This window comes from Toxotes jaculatrix, chromosome 5 (assembly GCF_017976425.1).
Source record: "Toxotes jaculatrix isolate fToxJac2 chromosome 5, fToxJac2.pri, whole genome shotgun sequence".
Classification (NCBI taxonomy): Eukaryota; Metazoa; Chordata; class Actinopteri; family Toxotidae; genus Toxotes; species Toxotes jaculatrix.
This window is the reverse complement of record NC_054398.1, coordinates 4,303,083-4,322,054: the sequence shown is the minus strand read 5'-3', so window position 1 is coordinate 4,322,054 and position 18,972 is coordinate 4,303,083. Positions and strand designations below refer to the sequence as shown.

General features: G+C 43.6%; 1 protein-coding gene across 1 annotated transcript; it reads right to left on the bottom strand.

The window, feature by feature from the left end:
* Window positions 1-473: 473 nt before the first annotated feature.
* On the bottom strand, window positions 474-17,470 carry slc7a5 (solute carrier family 7 member 5). The gene is made up of 10 exons (XM_041037716.1): window positions 16,650-17,470; window positions 14,292-14,417; window positions 7,709-7,814; window positions 7,496-7,540; window positions 7,258-7,381; window positions 6,501-6,604; window positions 6,310-6,406; window positions 6,032-6,181; window positions 3,652-3,829; window positions 474-3,551 (listed from the first exon to the last, which is right to left on the bottom strand). The coding sequence occupies exons 1-10, from the start codon at window positions 17,227-17,229 to the stop codon at window positions 3,496-3,498; spliced, it is 1,566 nt and encodes a 521-aa protein (XP_040893650.1). The 5' UTR covers window positions 17,230-17,470; the 3' UTR covers window positions 474-3,495.
* Window positions 17,471-18,972: the final 1,502 nt, after the last annotated feature.

Sequence of the window (18,972 nt, the reverse complement as noted above, 5' to 3'; positions counted from 1 at the left end):
TCACTCTCATCTTCCTTAAACCTGCATTGATTAAACCCAAACTAATTATTCTGGCCACTTGGGGGCAGTGCAACAAGTCATAAACAAAACATGAACATATGTATAATCAGTTTGTAAAGCTCTTGCAGATGTTTCTGGGCACCTGACAAATATAAATCCAATATTCACTCTGCTTTTAGTTGTGTTTTAGTTCTGTTCTGGAAACAAATATCTCTCTTTTTAGATGAGAAACACCCTGCACTGTGTTCACAAGCTAGCTGCTAAATTTGTCAGTATGTTTGTTGGTTTGCGATGGCCAGGTAGCGCCATCACAAACATCTGCCTGCCATCACTGGAAACAGTGCTGATGAGAGTTCTGAGAGTGAACCAAAACAAAGAATGAAATACACACACACACACACATACACACACACACATACACTTATATGTATGAGACAAAAATGATCAAACTCAACCACAAAAAAACACAAGAATGGAAAAAAAACTCAAGATTTATTTGTAAAGCACTTTTCAAATGCCCTGTAAACAAATTAGAGCAACTAAACAATAAACAACAAAATTTCCTAAAAATAAATAAATAAACTTTCTACATTTCTATTCAGGTTAGTTTCCAATCAGCTCTGTGCGATGGCTGGAGTGTTACAAAAAGTTTCTACCTCTAAAACATACACATTAACCCCTCCTGCATCCTGTGTCCATGGCAACAATTCCACTGCTTCCTCTACTGAGGGGGGGGGGGTCACATTGTCTCTATGGAAACAGCCCTGCCATGGTCCGGTACTTTGGGTCCATTGCAGGAGGAATGTCGATGTTAATAATACAACACTAACTTTTTTGTATCCATTTTTTTGTGTGTGTGTAGAAAAAACAAAACATGAGGATGAAAAATAAAAACTAGCACTTCATATTGTTTTTCTGAAAATGTCCTTCTGTATTTCAATCACCCACTCCCCCACAAAAAAAAACATAAAAAAAACAAAAACAAGTTTTCCCATTTCCTCTAGAATTTCTCGAGAATTTCTCTCCTTAGACTGAAACATGTGGTCGTCTCTCTCTGCTTATCCTCTCTGACCTTTCACCCCCAACTACCTCCACTCACAATACACAAGAACCCCCAAACGCACAAACACACATTTACATATATCAAACAGTAACAGAGAATATAACAGAAAATCTAAGTGCTGAACAGTGAAACGTTTACATGTCAATGTCACAACTGCCTGTTAGTTCAGAAGAAGTTTAAGTCCATCTGTGTCTGACAAAATAACACAAGAAACTGACTACACGCCCAATCTAGACACCTCCACCCCCACCACCTCAACAAGCACACACACACTCATTCATTCATGTGTCTACACACACAAAACACACACATCCACAACACTAAAAAAACAAAAAAAACAAAAAACCAAAACATCAGGTTCCTTTCTATCACTCTGCTCTAACCTGACAGTGTGTGTGTGTTACACTTCTCCATGGCTTTTTATTACGGCATGTAGTCTCAAACATCGTCTCTTACACACAGTGTGTTGGAGTTGTAATGGTGCTCTGGGAGCTTGGGCTCAGAACGCTCAGATATTGATCCCAAAACTGAGAATGAGATCAACGACCCAAAAGAAAAAACATAGGCAACGGAAAATAGCACATTTTGACCCACTTTTTCAGTGACAGTCATAACACAACCTTCCCATACAGCTACATGCACCTCTGTCAGTCTGACCACATGATGATTTGAAAATACAATGCAATTTTAATAGCAATCAAACTACAATACCCAGAAATCCCGTGAGATGAGATCAGTAGGTTGCACATAGTATGCTCACATTTAGCACCACGACCAGTCTGTAAGGCTTTAGTGATGCAACAAGTGATGCAAGTAGGCTCTGAACAAAAACCCATACTTAACGGAAAACTTTTACCTCTGCAAACAATTCTGCTTCTTCTCCTTTCTCTAAAGGAGTCAGTGTTCAGGTTGGGGAAATAAGCCATTGTCATTACGTTCAGACAACTGTGCAGATGTTAAGTGAGCTCACGTGGATACTGCAGTGATTTAGCAACACACTTCCATGAAGCTGGGAGACTTGCAAGAGACAGATTTAAAAAAAAAAAAAAAAAAAAAAAAAGAAGGAACGGTCAAAGTGGAAGATATCTCTACAGCCTCCCTATCTGGTAAATAGCCACCATTGCCGGTCTCCAGCACAGGCTTTGTGTTACAAAGCTGCAGTCCGAGCTGAGATAAACCTGATCGCATCACTGCGATATCATATTTTCCCATACTTAACAAAGGTCCTCCATAGCCACAGGACATTAGGACAGATTTCACGGGCCGAGTGGTCCCTCTCATGTCAAGATGACTGAACTTCAAGTGTAAAAACCAGTGGAGTGAAATATACTGGCTCACCAAATGGGGGTGGACCATTTTTTCTAGCTGCAGAGAGCCTACCTGTGACGGGGAAAACATTTATCAACAGCGTGGTCAAGATGAAAAATGACAGAACAGAAAAATCTCTCAATACACCAAGATCTTCTCTCACTTCCTACAGCAGCATAGACAATTTACAAACCACAAAAAACAACAGCGAGCAGGGATAAAACTCAGTCACAGAGCCTGAATGGTCGTGGTCATTATAGGGATGTGATGGTATGATCTGGACCAAGAACCTCCATCAGACTTTAGGATGGTGAGCGACAACACTGACAACACAAGACTTTTAACCAAAAGTCCAAGAAAATTGTAATGACTGCAGGACCAAATATTTCCAAGGAAAAGCTTCAGTCTACGAACACTAAACTTCGTTAAGCAACAACTTCAACTTCTACTCGAAAGCCAAACTTTGTTTCAGGCGGATTAAAAACGGATGCTTTCAGGGGTTTTTTAGTTGCTTGTTTTGGACTCTTTTTCCAGCTGTTAGCAGGTGAACGCCATCACCAGCAACAACTAAGGTCACGGACAACAGTTCATCATTTGCCACATAAGGCACAACTTGCTAAACACAACAGATTTCTCAAGAAGGAGGATATTTTAGAGGAACTTATTCATAAAAAAAAAAAAAAAACGACAGTAAAATAAAAATTCATTGGAATGCATCATAAAAAACAACAATGCATAACGGCCTACGAAGGATAGTTAGTGACTAAAAATAGTCCACACTAAACATAACAACCCAAAAATGTCAGCAACATAAGAAACAAAAAGAAAATTGGTTTGAAGACCACAAAGACATAGTAGCTTCAAACACCTGCATGTGTCTGCCTTCATCAGGTCCTTATCAGCACCCTGCAGACAGGGTGTGTGTGTGTGTGTGTGTGTGTGTGTGTGTGTGAGAGAGAGAGAGAGAGAGAGAGAGAGAGAGAGAGAGAGAGAGAGAGAGAGAGCGAGAGATGGTTGAAAGGGGTCAACAGAGGTCAAGCTTCATCAGCTGTGACGTCAGAGCCCAGAGGTCTGACATCACAGCTGGTGCAATCTGACTGGCTGAAGTTGGGAGACGAGGCCTTTTAGGACTCCTGAGGCACCACCTCCATCACCTTCTGACACCAGGCTGTGGTGGAAACTGCAGAACACACACACAGGAGAGACGGTTACCCACAACGTCCGCTGAAATAACAGCAGCAGAAGAAGCAAACGTGACAGGAGATAAGTGTCGCACTCACAGATTCCATGCAGCATCCACTTGGGTTTATTTTTCCACCGCACGCCGATTAAGTAGACGGGCACTCCGGTAGCGATGATGCCGAAGCCGATGGCACACTCCACCGGTGTTTTCCAGATGGAGACGACGATGAGGAAGAGGCAGGCCAGCACAAAACTCACAGGCAGCAGGATGTTGACCTGCAGGAAGAAGACAGGAGAGTTTTATAAGAAAATCGAAAAGATTCATACCCATGAGACAAAGTGAGGAGATACACAACTCTGCTTTAAAGAACAGATCAACATTTTCTGTTTCTCAGATAACCTCAAAACGTTCTGACACATAGCCCGCCATAAAATCACAGTGTGTGGTTTATAAACTTGCAGCTGCACATTTATTTCTTTTTACTAAAACACATCCTGATGGTGTTCTGTGCTGTTTTCCTTTGAAACGTCATATTTTCCTTACAACACTGTAGTGAGATCTGCAGACTGATGCAAGTCTCTTTGAAAAAAAAAAAAAAAACTATTTACAGTGTAAATAATTACATAATTTTAGTGTATTTAGCCTCTTTAAAAAGTACAGTGGACATCACAAAGTCCTTCACAAACCTGAGATAAAAAACACCACCTACAGACGTAACAGACCTATAAAACTAAACAAAGGCGTTTCGAAGCAGACGGTCTCTGAGCCGCTTTTTAAACATGTCCATTGATCTTAAAACCAATTTGGAGAGAGGTTCAAAGTTTAGTGTGATCATCTTTGGTTTGTGCAGCTAAATTACTGTGGTCAGACTTAGAAGGGATTTATTAACTCCAGACTCCAGTGAGCCAGAGATACAGATGGAAATGATCTTTAGTTCCTAAAAGCAAGAATGAAGTTTAAAACTGTCAAACGCTCTGTGTTAAGCAGCCAGTCGTTACCTTTGTCTCTCTGGCTGTTTGCTGCTGAGCAGGTAGTGTAAAATAAACTGCTCTCGCATTACATACTGTCAACTGATCCATTGTTCAACAACAATATTTATTCTAGCTGCTTTAAGAGTTCTTGAAATCTTGCGACACCGCTCAGTGATATTTCAGACAATAGCGTGATTCCAACTGTTTGGCAATGATTTGTTGAAAGCCCTTTTCTCTTTTAGCCTGACAATGTCCACAGAGCCTAAAACAAAAACATGTTTTTTCCTGTTCGGTGTGGAAGAACTTGACTGGCCCGCTCACAGCTCTGACCACAGCCCCATTCGGCATATTTAGGATGAACAGGAACACCAGTAGGCGACCTCACTAATGCTCCAGTGGCTGAATGGGAGAAAATCCCTGCAGCCGGTTCAGGATTCTGGTGGAAAGTCTTCCCAGAGGAGTAAAGGCTAGTAAGGAGTAAAAAGCACGATTGTAAGATTCAGGCATCCACATACTTTTGGCCATGTGGACTGGATGTGAACTGCTTTAACTACCAGTTTACTGATTTACAGTATCTGTTAACTACAGACATTAATTAGTAAACTTTATTGTGTGATTCTCTGGCAGCTTTGGTCTGAATCTGTTGAACTGCAGGAATGTGACAGACAAAGAAAGGAGGAAGAAATAGAGTGGGAGAGTGAGTGACCGAGACAGAGGTCAGCAGTGAGACAGTGCCACCACTGTCCCCACCACACACACACACACACACACACACACACACACACACACACACACACACACACACACACACACACACACACACACACACACAGAGCACTGGGCCAATAGATCTATCTGCCTCTTTCACTTCACCGCTCTGACAGACCAATACACACGGCGATCAGATGAGTGGAGTCAGGGCGACCGTACAGCTCTAAAATGGGATTCACACACACACACACACACACACACACACGCACACACACGCACACACACACACACACACACACACACACACACACACACACACACACACACACACAAACACACACACACACACACACAGCATCACATGTGCAAATTTACACCCTCACATGCAAACGCAGAGCGACAATGGCACAACGGTCCTCTGTGTCTTGGGGAGTCCTGCAGCAACTGGTCTAGTCAGAAGATACAGCGCTCTTCCTCTTGTGCACACACATGCACACGTACACACACACACACACGTACACACACACAAACGCTCTACTACTACTACAAAGCAGGCCTCAACACCAGCTGACAAGTATCCAGCTTCTCTTCTGTCTTTTAATCTGCGATCAGCCTCCATTCATCTGAGCTCTGCTGAATGGACCTTTGTTGTTTGCATGAGACAAAGAAGAAACATTTCCTGCTGCCAAAGCTAACTTGAGTGGGAGTTAATGGTGACAGAGACCAAGTGAAACTTTAAAGTCCACTTCTCTGCGTGCATCTGTCCATCAGCTGGCTGCACTGAGCTTCACGCACCTTGATGGGTCGCTCCAACTCGGGCTTCTTATAACGCAGCCACATCATCCCCACTATTGCCATGGCGATGCAGAGCCAGTTAAAGAAACTGAAGAAGTTGATGACGGAGAAGATGTCGTTGGAGAAGGCGTAGAGCAGCGTCATCACGCACTGGAGGGAGTGTTAGAGAGAGAAAGAAGCAATCAGGTGTGCGATGAAAGTAAACAACCAGTTAGCTTTCGTATTGAGAAAGCTAGTGAGCTAGTGCACAGTGATTAGAAAATAAGAATATAACATACAGTGAATATAAGTGAAGGCAGTGGTGTCAGCAGACTGGGGTGGATCATGGACAGCAGACTAGGCAGGTGACCTTCCCGTGACCCCACAAAGAATAACCTGAGAGGGAAGAAAAGACATGGGTGAGTGTGAACTTGACTGGATAGTCCACAAGTGTTTGACAGTATGTTTTTCATATGTTCGTATGTGTTACCTCGATGATGTGAACAGAGAGCCATTGACTGATCCAAAGCAGGACAGACCTACGAACACTGGGATGATCCATGCCATTGGACCCAGGTGGAAGTTACCAAAATCCTGCAGGACACAGCATGTACGAGACACATGTGATCGTAAGCCCGGGATATCAGCAAAGTCAGTCACTACACGCCAAGCTTCTTGGTCAACTGCTGTGTCCGGTGAGCTAAGTGCAAACACGTTAGGAACATGCCAGAGCTGTCTGAGCCTCTTTCTGTTTCACCCCACCCCCTGACATTTTCTTTTTGAGATTGTATTAAAGATCTACTGACTAGAGGAAAAAGCTCTCAGAGATACCTAGCTCTAAATTATCATGCTTGTAAGCTTGGTCACAAAGAAAAAAAGTTTATTTTTCTAGATTCCTTTCTCATAACTGTCTGGAAACCATTCCTCTTTTGTGGAGCAGTGTATGCTAAAAGTGGACGGTGTATTAAGCTACAACAGCTCCTTTCATTTTGGACTCTCGCTCTCCGTCCCCTCAGAGGTCTGCACTGTAAACTTTGCTCTTGGTCAACATTGACGTTCACCCAAGTCGAAGCCGACAAAAAAACCCCAATTCGAGCGGATTTACTTCGCCCCTGAGCAAGTCTCAGTTCCAATGATTGCGATTTCTGGGGTCTTGTGTTTTCAACTTAAAAAGGGAGAAAACAACAGTAAAATGTATTCACTGTTTTCGGCTCCCATCGTACAAGGAAGACAGCTCAAGCACTCACCACAGCCACAGCCTCTGAGTTGAGCATCTGCTCTGGGGACAGTGTGGTGAAATACGCCAGGTTGGTCAGAACGTACACTGCTGTCACTATGGGCAGAGAGATGATGATAGCTCGGGGAAGGTTTCTGAGGAAGACACACAAAAGAGTTTTAAGCAGGATAACAACTACAGATTATCAGTCGCTCCTCTGAAAACAAGCCTGTATGTTAAAATACTTATGGTCTGTCGTTAATACTCACTTGTAAGGCTCGATCATCTCCTCAGTAACAAAATTCAGGTAGTTCCTGGAGGCAGAAGGGTCGACAATTAGACACTGTCCAGTTATTTACCCTCTGAAATGTAGCGCGGTTCATGTGTAAAGTAGGAAATAAACTGTCAGTGATTATACTACAAGAAACAAGGCCTACATTATCACTGATATGTCACACAAGTAGGGTGACGAATTAACTCACCAACCACCGTAGGCAAACAGACCGCTGTACAGCGCCAGGCCGATGCTCCCAAACTCATATTTGGACGACTCGAAGGAATTCTCTGGAAGAAGTCCCTCTGTGTCACCTGGAGAAGACAAGAACAGGGACAAAGGTTTCGGTTAAGACAAAAAAAAAAAAAAGCCCAGATCCTTGTGTCTGCATTATTGTTCAGCAGGCAAGTTTACCAACCACTCTGGAGAACAAGTGACGTGTTTTACCCAGCACGCACCAACATAGGGCAAAAGCCTAAATCTGTCTCAGGAAGTGGATCAGTGTTACTATTTTATTTAAATTTCTCAGCCATTCGGAGGATTTACAATGTTTTGGTCGCAGCCCCTCTTGCCTGACGTCCAGGTTTCTGCTGGTTTGTGCCACATTCCTGACGGACCTGCTCCCCACAACATATACACACACATTCTCAGACACAGCGACGGTTGCTAAACCAACAGCCCCGGGCAGTGTTGGTACTGGGAGCGTTAGCCCTAAGCCGCTGTGCAGTGTGGGAAATGCCTGATTACTGCGCTGACTGTCTTGTCTGGCTATCACACATTGTGCTCTGCCCTTTATCAGAGAGACGGAGGTGTGACCACTGAGTCCTGAGACCCCATTCCACCACCTGGACAGCACTGCTCTACATACCAGCCTGACAGGGGAGCTATGCTGGGGGGGGGGGGGTCGTCTCTGGGTCCCTGGGTCTGGTTAATCCCAGTGGTAAAAAGTAGCTAAGTACATTTTGTTTGTCAAACACAATTTTGAGGTACAATTATTTCATTTTCTTCTTTATACTTCAGCTCCACCACATTTATTTAACATCATTCAGCCTAATGAGCACTTAGGTTTGTTGGAAGCACTGTAACAGCAGGTCTGACATGTCAGGGCGAAAGAGGAGATAATCATCTGTCCAGAAGATCCACTTTCAACACGGTCATTGTTAAGTTTCTGTGTCATCAACAATGACTCGTTTCATTCAGACATAAAGCTGAATGAAGACACATGCATCTGCATAAGGAAGGTGTTTCTTTAAACCAGCTGAGAGGCCACACATACACCAAGAGCTCATGTGACCGTCATACCCCCCCAGGCCCCGTTTGCCCATTTCTATACACAAAGATACACACAGCTCCTGCTCAGGACCGTGTGCCTCCAAACCTTCAGCTCACCTCACATCCTCTGGGAGGCTTGAGCGGCTGATTTGTTCCTAACCTTTACAGCAATTTACGGCTCTTTACGTCTTCATCCCTGCTCTGCTCGGCCTTTACTCTGTGAGGTTAATAAAGAATAATAAGTTGTAGACGAACACGTGTTCATCTTTAGTCCTCCTGTCTTTCTTTGTGTTTCACCTTTACACTTTCACTCTGCAACTTACTGCTCTGTTCCTTCTTCTGTTACTCCACCATTACCTTCCACCACACTGATCAAGAAACACTCACGAGCTGTGACCAGCTGGTCACATGATACCAGTGCCAGGCAGTGAAAGTGAGATACACACACACGCACACAATGAAATATGCATGCACACTGCAGAACACACACCTTCAAGGTGCACACATATCAACAGTTCCTACCTCTGGTTACTGAGTTTAAATTAGGCCTGGTTTTATGGCCTGGTTTTATGGAGTCTGTATTAAAAAGTACAATTACTGTGTTTACACACACCTTATTGCTTTAGTAACCTGATGTTACCTGTACAGAAATGTAAAAAGAATGTGTGGTTTCAGGGGAGGACACCTGCTGTAACCACTGTGTTTCTTGATGAACAACAGGGTCTACGTGTCTGTCTGTGTCCAAACTGAGCAAACAAGATTCATTGTGTTCATTAGCCAGGGGGTGGGTGCATTTCTGAACTTTGGACAGAGAGAAAGGCTACATGGTTCCCCCTGCTTCCAGTCTTCATGCTAAGCTAGGCTAATCTCCTCCTGGCTCTTGCTTCACAGACAGATTGGTATCAATCCTCTCATCTATCTCCCTGAATGGATGAATAGGTGTACTTTCCAAAAATGTTGAACTATTCCTTTAAAAGAAATGTCTAAAAATGTTGTGCCTTTTAGTATAGCAGACTATGCAGGACAAACACTGCCAGTGAGTGAGTTTACAATCAATTTAAAGGGTCAGTGGATCAGGTCAAGGCAAAGGCATTTCATGGATTAGGTGTAATCTTAAAACTGAGGTGAATGGACTTCTCCATGTTGGTTGAAAACACATGGGGCAGGGGGGGCATGCAAGTGGATATGCAATGTATATTTACATTGCATCAGTAGGAACACACCCACTGCACAAACACACACCCTTTTCTTTCATGAACACCTCAGAGAGAGCTGGTGTGTGAAGCAGCAGTGGAAAAACCACTTCAACATGTCAAACACGGACATTTACAGGAGGTCAGCGCATACTGGTGTATAACTGGAAATGAGTTACTCTGCTGGTATCAGATAGATTAAAAAAAAAAATGAGAAGCTGGCAGAGAAAACCCCTGCATCACAGATGGAGCATGACAAGATAAAACTGAAGTAAATCGGTTGTGAGTTTAGGCTCTTCCCTGGCTCTTTGCTGGGAAGAGATCAGTCTCTGTGAGTGTTTCACGTCCAAACAGTGTGGGCAGGTGTCGGATTGAGAAAGCAGGGGTTTACTGGAGCTAATCAGATTACACTGGGCTCTAATCTGAGACACCAGCAGACTCTGACCTTATGAGCCACAAAGCTCCATGAATTCAGCATGGTAAACACCAGCTGAGAGCACAGGTAGTGTGGTAGAAATGGACTAGTTTCAGGTGGATTAGAATGACCAGAGTGTGTGTGTGTGTGCGTGTGTGTTGTCAGTTTGGTTTATCTTTACACATCACCATAACAACGAGGCAGAAACCGGTGTATATGTCCACATGATCAGACAAGACAAGAGGCTACGCAGTTAGACTCACATTATTCACCCAAGGATTCCTCCTATGGCACTGATGTTCAGATTGTTAGACTGAAAACTGTTATCTAATTCAATAAATAAGCAAAACACTAACAAACAATCTGTGTGTATTTTATTTATCTCTCTTAAACAATGAATGCAAACTCTAGCATCTATAAATCACTCAGTAACCGCTCCAGCAGGTAAACACCTGCCAGCTAGCACCGCGGCACCCAGTGGAGCTGCAGTAAAAACAGCCTGTCAGGTTTGTTGATGTAATTTCAGCCACGCACCCAGTCTTTGTCTAAGTCCACATAATCTAAGGCGTGTTGGATAAACGGTTATTAGAAGCACTATGGTGGAAAAAAGACTGTTCAAGATGTAAGGATGGCATCAGACTTTTGAAATGGCATTTAGGAAAGGACTAGAATTACAAATGAGTAGAATGAGCTCTTCATGCTCCAGCTAGACGCATAAACAGGTATTAGACGGGCCATTTGTATTCAGTTTATGTGGATTAAGATCACTCCGAGAACGAAAGCCAGAAACAGTTCCTGCTTTGGCTGAAGAATGACGAGGAGAACCAGTTGGAGCTAATGCTTGTTAAGATCAATGGGATCCAACTGATCCACTGGACTTGAAATAGAGAACAGACAAAACAATATTTTTTATAAGAGTTAACAGCAATTCATCATTTCAGACATACAGGACAAACTCAGGACTGTTTATTAGTCACATTATATGTAAACCTCATCCACACTAATCCTTTCTCACTATTCAGTTATGTAAGTTATTCACTTATTTGAATTAAATGCTACATGTACATCCACTCCCATCTGTTTCTTTAATGATGTTCCGGGTTTATTGTTACGTTAACCTTAATGTTGGGTTACACAAGGCACTACTTTAAACCAAAGATTACTATTTAACTAAAAGTCAACATCCAGCATCATGTCCAGGTCTCCATCTGATTCCAGTAGCTAAGTTGAACCCTCACTAAGAGCATGTTTTACACTGATGAAAAACACAGGATGTCTGACGAGTTAAAGTTTGCTTACTTTTATTATATTCATTAAGTCCACACACCCACCTGCCAGCACAACGGCTTTAACAGGCTTTTTTTGTCCAACATCACGGTAACTTGGTGTCCCTGCCTCTTGGCACTGACCCAAACTCCAGACAAATAACTACAACTTAACTGGAAACTCTGAAAGGAGAGGGCCTGCTGAAAAGTCCTGACACACTCAGTCGTACAGAAACCACTGAGTCAGCCTGTACCCAATGGGAGAATACTCCACAGACATGTTACAACAGACTAAAGCTTATAGTTTTATCTGCGCTCTGGCCTCTTGCTGCTAAACCTCCGGTGCAAAACGCGTTTCTCATGAAGTACCACACGACTCTTTCCCCCTCCTGCTTCCTCTCCTTCCTCCCAACCTTCTCTCGCTCCAGCCTCACTGACACTTTCTTCCCTCCAGTCCATCTCTTTCTGCTCGGAACAATTCCAGTCAGTGTTGAAAGTCCTGTTTGCCCACCCGTCAGCTGATCTGAGACCTGTGACCTCTGACCTCCACATGGTGTTGCAATTCAAGTTAAACTGAGACAGCGAAGAAAACAGCTACATTTCAAAGCCAGACTTCAGCTTACCAAGGGTCGATGTCAGGTGTAAGGTCAAAGGGCAAGAGGTCATGTGTGAGCTCCGTGCTTCAGACAGAGGCAGCACACAGCTGGAGATAACAGACAGGTTACTAGAGCGGTCAGTTGCTCTCCACAATCACCCCTCAGTCTAAACTCCACTGTAAACTCCGTGGCTTCCACAATTTTTGTTTTCCTCTCAAGACGCTTTCCAAAGGCACCTGCCAGCCTCGGTCTTTGTGTCTCACACTGACTCATTCACATTCAGCACACAGGCCATTTCAGTGGGTTTCCTCTCTAAATTCTTTTTTCTACCATCAGAGCACAGTTTTTACTGTCCGATCGTTTATAGCGAATGGGACACGAGTCCTTGCTTATTGTGCTACAGACTTTGTGCGACTCAGACTTCTCGCGGCTAACGAGTAAATTACCAAATGAAAGGAGCTGTGTCCTCTTTAAGCCATCATTGTCTGTTCTCTCTGTGCTGTCCTCTCGTTTCTGGCTACACTTCACAACATCCTGTGACCTTAATGAGGGGTCGGCCCAACTCCAGGAAGCTAAACACCAGATTCACTGCTCGTATGGAACAAAGACAACAGGCTGCAGTGAGATTAACTTAGCCAGAATGGGATTTCCGTGCCAGAATTTGATCAGATATCGTCCTAGAAGGGATGAAACATAAATCTGCAATAACTAGGGTTCAAAGACATAAAAAAGTTTATAGGTTTATGCCCTCATGGCCTCATGGATTACAAAATCTCCTCAGTTAAAGCTGAACCGTCTATAATTTCAGGATTATTTTAGTTAGTGCACTGTTATCTTTCATGCTGATTTTAGAGAAACTGTGTTATGCATGCGACAGTGCTCTGTCGTCATGTCGGAAACTGTCTTCACAGGAAGAAACACCAGCCAAAAATCTATTGGACAGAAACTTTCTGTGAAAGGAAGAAAAGAAATCTGAATTGGGTATTTCACATCAGTGAGTGCGGCCGATGTGTGAACATGTGTGCAGGAAAGAAACCGCACAAAAAAAAACAAAAAAAAACAGGGCTCCTTACATCAAATTAACCACTTCCTGTTTCAAGCGGTGCAGGGTTGCAGATAGTGTACTCCCTCCATTAAGCACTGAACCTACTGGGTGTGTGCTACTGTGTGTGCATGGGAGTTTGGTAAACACCTGTATGTTTGTTGCAAGGGCTTTTTTGGGGTGGGTTGGGAGGTTGTGTGTATTTTAAGCCAACTGTTACTTTACTGGCATCAGCATAAACAAACAAACTACTTGCAAGGAACATTAGCTCCTTCACAACTCAACTTTTTTCATTAGGATCTTATATCAATCTAAACTGAACATTTCACATGCAGAGAACGTAGTTAGCGACTCTTGTTAAACAGAGAAACATTCCCAATGTGTGCTTATTCCTTGTGACTTTAGGCATAAATAAATTACAGTCCAGGTGGATTTTTTTTTTATTCCTTGTCGCTCAGTTTACCACTGAAGTGATTTTGATTCATTCATAATTTAATTTTAATGGCCTATGTGATCTGAAACTGTCCTGACTTCTCGGGATCAAAACAAAGGAATTTTATGTCAGACAAATCCTCTTTCAGTGCTGCTATTTACCTACCCCACATCACACGTGCATCTTCTGAAGGACTACATGTTAAACAAAAATCAAACTACACTATAAAGAATAAAATATATATTTTTCTCATACTGATATCCTATGCTACAATGCAAATAGAGGCAATATTTATATTATATTCAATAAATAACTGGGTTAATTTTTAATCACAGATTGTTTGATACGATTAATTTGGACAACAATATTGTTGTTGTATTTGTTATTGTATTTCAACAATTCAAGATGCTCTTTCATTTCTCTTATCATAGTACAGGTGAGTCAATCCTGTAGGTCACTTACTTTTTAACTGCAGATACTTGTGATATTTGTGATGACGGGAGGGGAAACAGCACGAACGGTGACCTTGTGAATGTGTGTGCGCTTGTGTTTGTGTTTTTGCTTGTGCAGGATACCTTGGCCAATCTTGACAAAGCCAATAACGATGATGAGTCCGAGTGCAAGAAGTTTGGCTGCAGCAAAGATGTCCTGTACTCTGGTGGCCGCCTTCACGCTGTAGCAGTTCACAAAGGTCAACAAGACTGCAAAACAGAGACAAAGACGAGGATAAGGACGGAGAGTAAGACAGAAAGAAACTTTAAATTATGGCATACTTATTAAACAGCTCTTTGATGTCCTGCCTGGTTTCTAGGTACACACAGGTACACCACAGTGTCTATTTCTTAAAATCTTTTTCACCAAATCCCTCTGTCTTCAACCCACACATGTACAGTATTGGAACCCGGCCCCCTTCCACCATACACAGAACACACACACACTCAGAGCTGTTTGAGCGGCCCCTAACCCTGGACCCCATTAAAAGTGATTAACTAAAGAAGCAGGTCCCTTCAAAGCTCCTAAATCAGGTCGGAGCCACCACAGAAAGACGAGACGGAGCACAATGAGGCTCTGTGTGAAAGAGACCAAGACAAAGAGAGAGAGAGAGAGAGAGAGGCCAACTACAGTAGAGCGCTGAACAAACACATACACACACACACACACAGCTTGGCATCAAAAATCATACACGCACACACACACTCACACTCACAGACGGCTAATACTCTGGGATATTCACGTATGTGCGTGACTGCACAAACATAAGCATGTGTCAAAGTAAACACATACAGAAACACACTGATCTCAATTATATTAAATCCCAAAGACACTGGTCAAATAGAACAATGACTCGCACCAGAATAGACCTATGGAGCTATGTATGTCTGTGTGTATATGTGTGTGTGTGTGTTTGTATGTGTGCGCGCGCAGAGATTTGGCTCTCAGCCCCATAGTGACCCTGACCACCCCACTGCCTACATCGCAGGCATGCACATGGGCGCACACACACACACACACACACACACACACACACACACACACACACACACACACACACACATACACACACACAGACAACTGATCCTCTTGGTCCACGGCCTTGTCATGCGGTCTCAGTCAGGATTTAGGTTTGAGTCAATCTGAAGATTAGCTACGGGGTTTACTAGCTAGCAACACACACACACACACACACACACACACACACACACACACACATATTAATATACATTCATACACAATGTCGTATGCAATCATGTATTCAGACAGAGATGGAGTACGAGGTGTGTGTGTGGGGGGGGGGGGGGGGGGGGGGGGGGGTACCTGTTGTATGTAACAAACAGAGACTGGTGCTAACAGGCTAAAGAAGCTAATAATCCAGACTTAATTATGCTAAGACTCCATGCAAAACAACTCACAAGGAAGACAATGAATTTGTGAAACACACAAACAAGCATTTCAAGCTAATGATGAACTTGTGAAGCCCAAGTCTACAGTCTACAGGGCAGCATTACAGCTGAAGATTAACTGGCTGTATTGATCTACATTAAACATATTTCCTAAGCTGTTCATCACATTAAATTCTCACACATTCCTGGCACGTTAATATCTTACATTTACAACACGCTGTTAATGATAAATTCTCTTTCTCTCGTTTTCCCATTAAAGCAGATCCTCAAACTCAGAACAAAGAAAAAATGTTATAATTTATTAGCCTACAACATGTGGTCCCAGGTAACAGGAACTCACCTGCTGATCCTAAAACACAAATGTTTAATGGGATATTAGAGATATTTTAAATGAATTTGAAAATTTTCCCTATTCATGTCAGTAAATGTGCATCAATTTGACTTTGAGGGCGCATCAATTTGACTTTGTTTAATTTTATTTATTTATATTTATATTTTTATTTCATTTCATTTCATATTCATTTCAGAAAATATATATAAGAAAATATCTACTGTGGTTGTTTCTCAGTTAAATTAATCATTACCAAGAAGAAATAACCATATTCCATGTTCACTAACTATTAAATGGAAATAAAAATATAAGTTCATTAATTTATGGCATTTAGTTTTTAATGGGTATTCATCACACAGTTAACTGTAGTTAACTGACGATGCGCGCGAGCATCCTCCATCCTCTCGGAGCTGATGTAACTCCGCGCGTGGATTGTCTGAGTGTACGTCTTTACACGTGGTCATTAAGACACTGAGGCTACTTATGGAAACTGTATGAAGACTGTGTGAGATGAGAAGGTGGTTGTCTAATCTGTTTGTGTCCCCTGAGCCACACAGGTGTGTTCATGCTGAGAAACCGACACAAATACAAACACAAACACAAACACAAACACAAACAGGAAGTATCATCTAAAGCTGGTACAGCTCAGCTCAGCACAAGTTGCATCATCCCGAGTAGCATGGCTCGGCTCGAATACTCACGGATGCAGAGGCAGGCCACCAGTTTGGCCCCGGTCTCCGGCACCGGGCACTCGGGGAATATAGGTTTTAGGAGGTATGTGGCGAAAACGTAGGCGACGATGTACTGTGAGGACGGTCGGATGATGAGCAGCTCGATCCAGAGTTTTAGGAAAGCCGGCAGGGAGCCGTACACCTCCAGGATGTAGGCATAGTCTCCGCCGGACTTGGTGATGGTGGTCCCCAGCTCCGCGTAGCAGAGGGCTCCCACCGTGGAGAAGACCCCGCACACAGCCCACACTATCAGGGACAGACCCACCGAGCCGGTCTCCCTCACCACGCCGGTCGGTGTGACGAAGATGCCGGAGCCTATGATGGTGCCCACGATGATGGCCACGCCGTTCATCAGGGTGATGGTCCTCTTCAGGGCAACCCCGTCCTCGCCTCCCTCTCCTCCGACGGCATTGTCGGGGCCCTTGGCGTCGTTTCCCAACGCTCCATCCTGGCTGGAGTCCCCCTTCTCCCCCAGCATCCTCTGGGTGACCTGCTTGTCCTCCTCCCTGTCTGCGGAGGAATTTGAGTTTCTTTTTTTCATCCCAGACATCGTTGGCTGAGTTTCCTCTCTTCTTCTTCTTCTTCTTCTTCAACCGGGGAACACAAAGCTTCCCGCTTCGCCGACTCTCTCCCTTTGTCGCCGGTCTGTTCTTCCTCTCTCTGCCCGGTGTGTAGTCTGAGGCTCAGCCACGAGTAGTCCGCCGTGTATATACTGGAGTGAGTCAGAGCACCGTGCTTTCTTGTAAACCTATTCTCCCCTTGTTCGAAGGAACCGTGACAACTGCCATGACTAACCCCTCCAAGACCAGCCCACGTTTTTAATTCGGCGTCTAATACCCGTGACTCACGTTATTTTCCGCCCTCTAGTGGCGCAGGGGCGGTACTGCTCCACCACGGTACACCACCCCGGCATCCGGAGCCTCTGTTCGGTTTTGAGGCACCACACAGCCACAGGTTTGGCATTAGATTACAAGGCTCGGGGGTAGATTCTGGTGGAAGTCTGTTTCCTAACCTTAACCTGAACGTTACCTTATCCCCAGCCTTACATGGCATCGTCACTGCGCAAAAGGAAATACTATAAATACAAGAAGCAAGATATAGAATGCATCATTTCTTTCCCTGTCAACAACCCAAAACCAGCAAAAAGTAATCTCGGAGACAGACTCTGAAAATAGCCTGAGGCCAGCTGACATCCTCAGGAATGCGGATCCAGAACATCTTGTACCGTTTGCAGTTCTGGTCGACCCTCTTTAACGCATTTAATGACCCAATTTTCTTTAATTTCATTTCATTTCACCGCAGACACTGTGGGCTCTCTGCCTTATTAAATCCAGAAAATGTGCGCAAATGCTTCTGTCTTTACCTCCTCGAGGCTTAATGTCGTTTTTTTCTCACTTTTGTGAGTCACAGACAGTTAAATTAATTATTACCGAGATGAAAACTTTAAAATAAAACATTCGCTAAATATCCCATAGGAATGAAAATGAGTGAACTATCCTTCGTTTTAATGGGTGCTGCTAAATGAGTTAACTGGTGATACACGCGAGCATCCTCCATCCTCACTGAGCTGATGAAATAAACGAGCGATTTTCACCACTTGGTCTGAGGTTGCGCGCGTGGCTGGTGTCTGTGCGCGTGTACGTTTTGTGAGTCACAAAGTTAAATCAACTATTACTAAGAAGAACCATAAAAATTTAGCGTGTTCACTAAATGTTAAATGGAAATGAAAATATGAAGATTTAACTCCCCTTTGTTTTTTTAAGGGATATTAGTGAGACAATCAACTGGTGAGGCACGCGAGCATCCTCCATCCTCACTGAGCTGATGAAATAAACCAGCGTTTTACACCACGTCGCGCGCGTGGGTGGGGTCTGCGCACCTGTAAGTTTTGTGAGTCACGGACAGTTAAATTAACTGTTAAATGGAAATGAAAATACATGTACGTTAATTTACCATATTTAGTTTTAATGGGCACTGATGACACAGGTGGTGATGAGCACGAGCATCCTCCATCCTCACTGGGCTGATGAAACATTGCGTGCGCGCGGGGATTGTAGGTCTCAGACACACAGACTGAGGCTTCTCATGAAAACTGCATGAAGACTGTGTGAGCAGAGTCCTCTCCTCTGTCTGTGTCCCCCTGGGCCACGCGGGTGTGTTGATCTTGGCAAACTGACACAAATACAAGCAGGAAGTGAAATCCACCTGCATGTGTACCGGTGGCAAAGCTCAACGCGCAATATTTGTGTTTGTAATTCCTATACACAGTCCCCAAACCAGTTCTGTGGTGGCG

Coding starts and splice junctions, on each gene's coding strand:
- slc7a5 (XM_041037716.1), bottom strand. CDS start 17,229: ATGTCTGGGATGAAAAAAAGAAACTCAAATTCCTCCGCAGACAGGGAG. Junction 7,541..7,708: donor CTGTTTGCCTACGGTGGTTG/GTGAGTTAATTC, acceptor TTCTGCCTCCAG/GAACTACCTGAATTTTGTTA. Junction 7,382..7,495: donor GAGATGATCGAGCCTTACAA/GTGAGTATTAAC, acceptor TGTCTTCCTCAG/AAACCTTCCCCGAGCTATCA.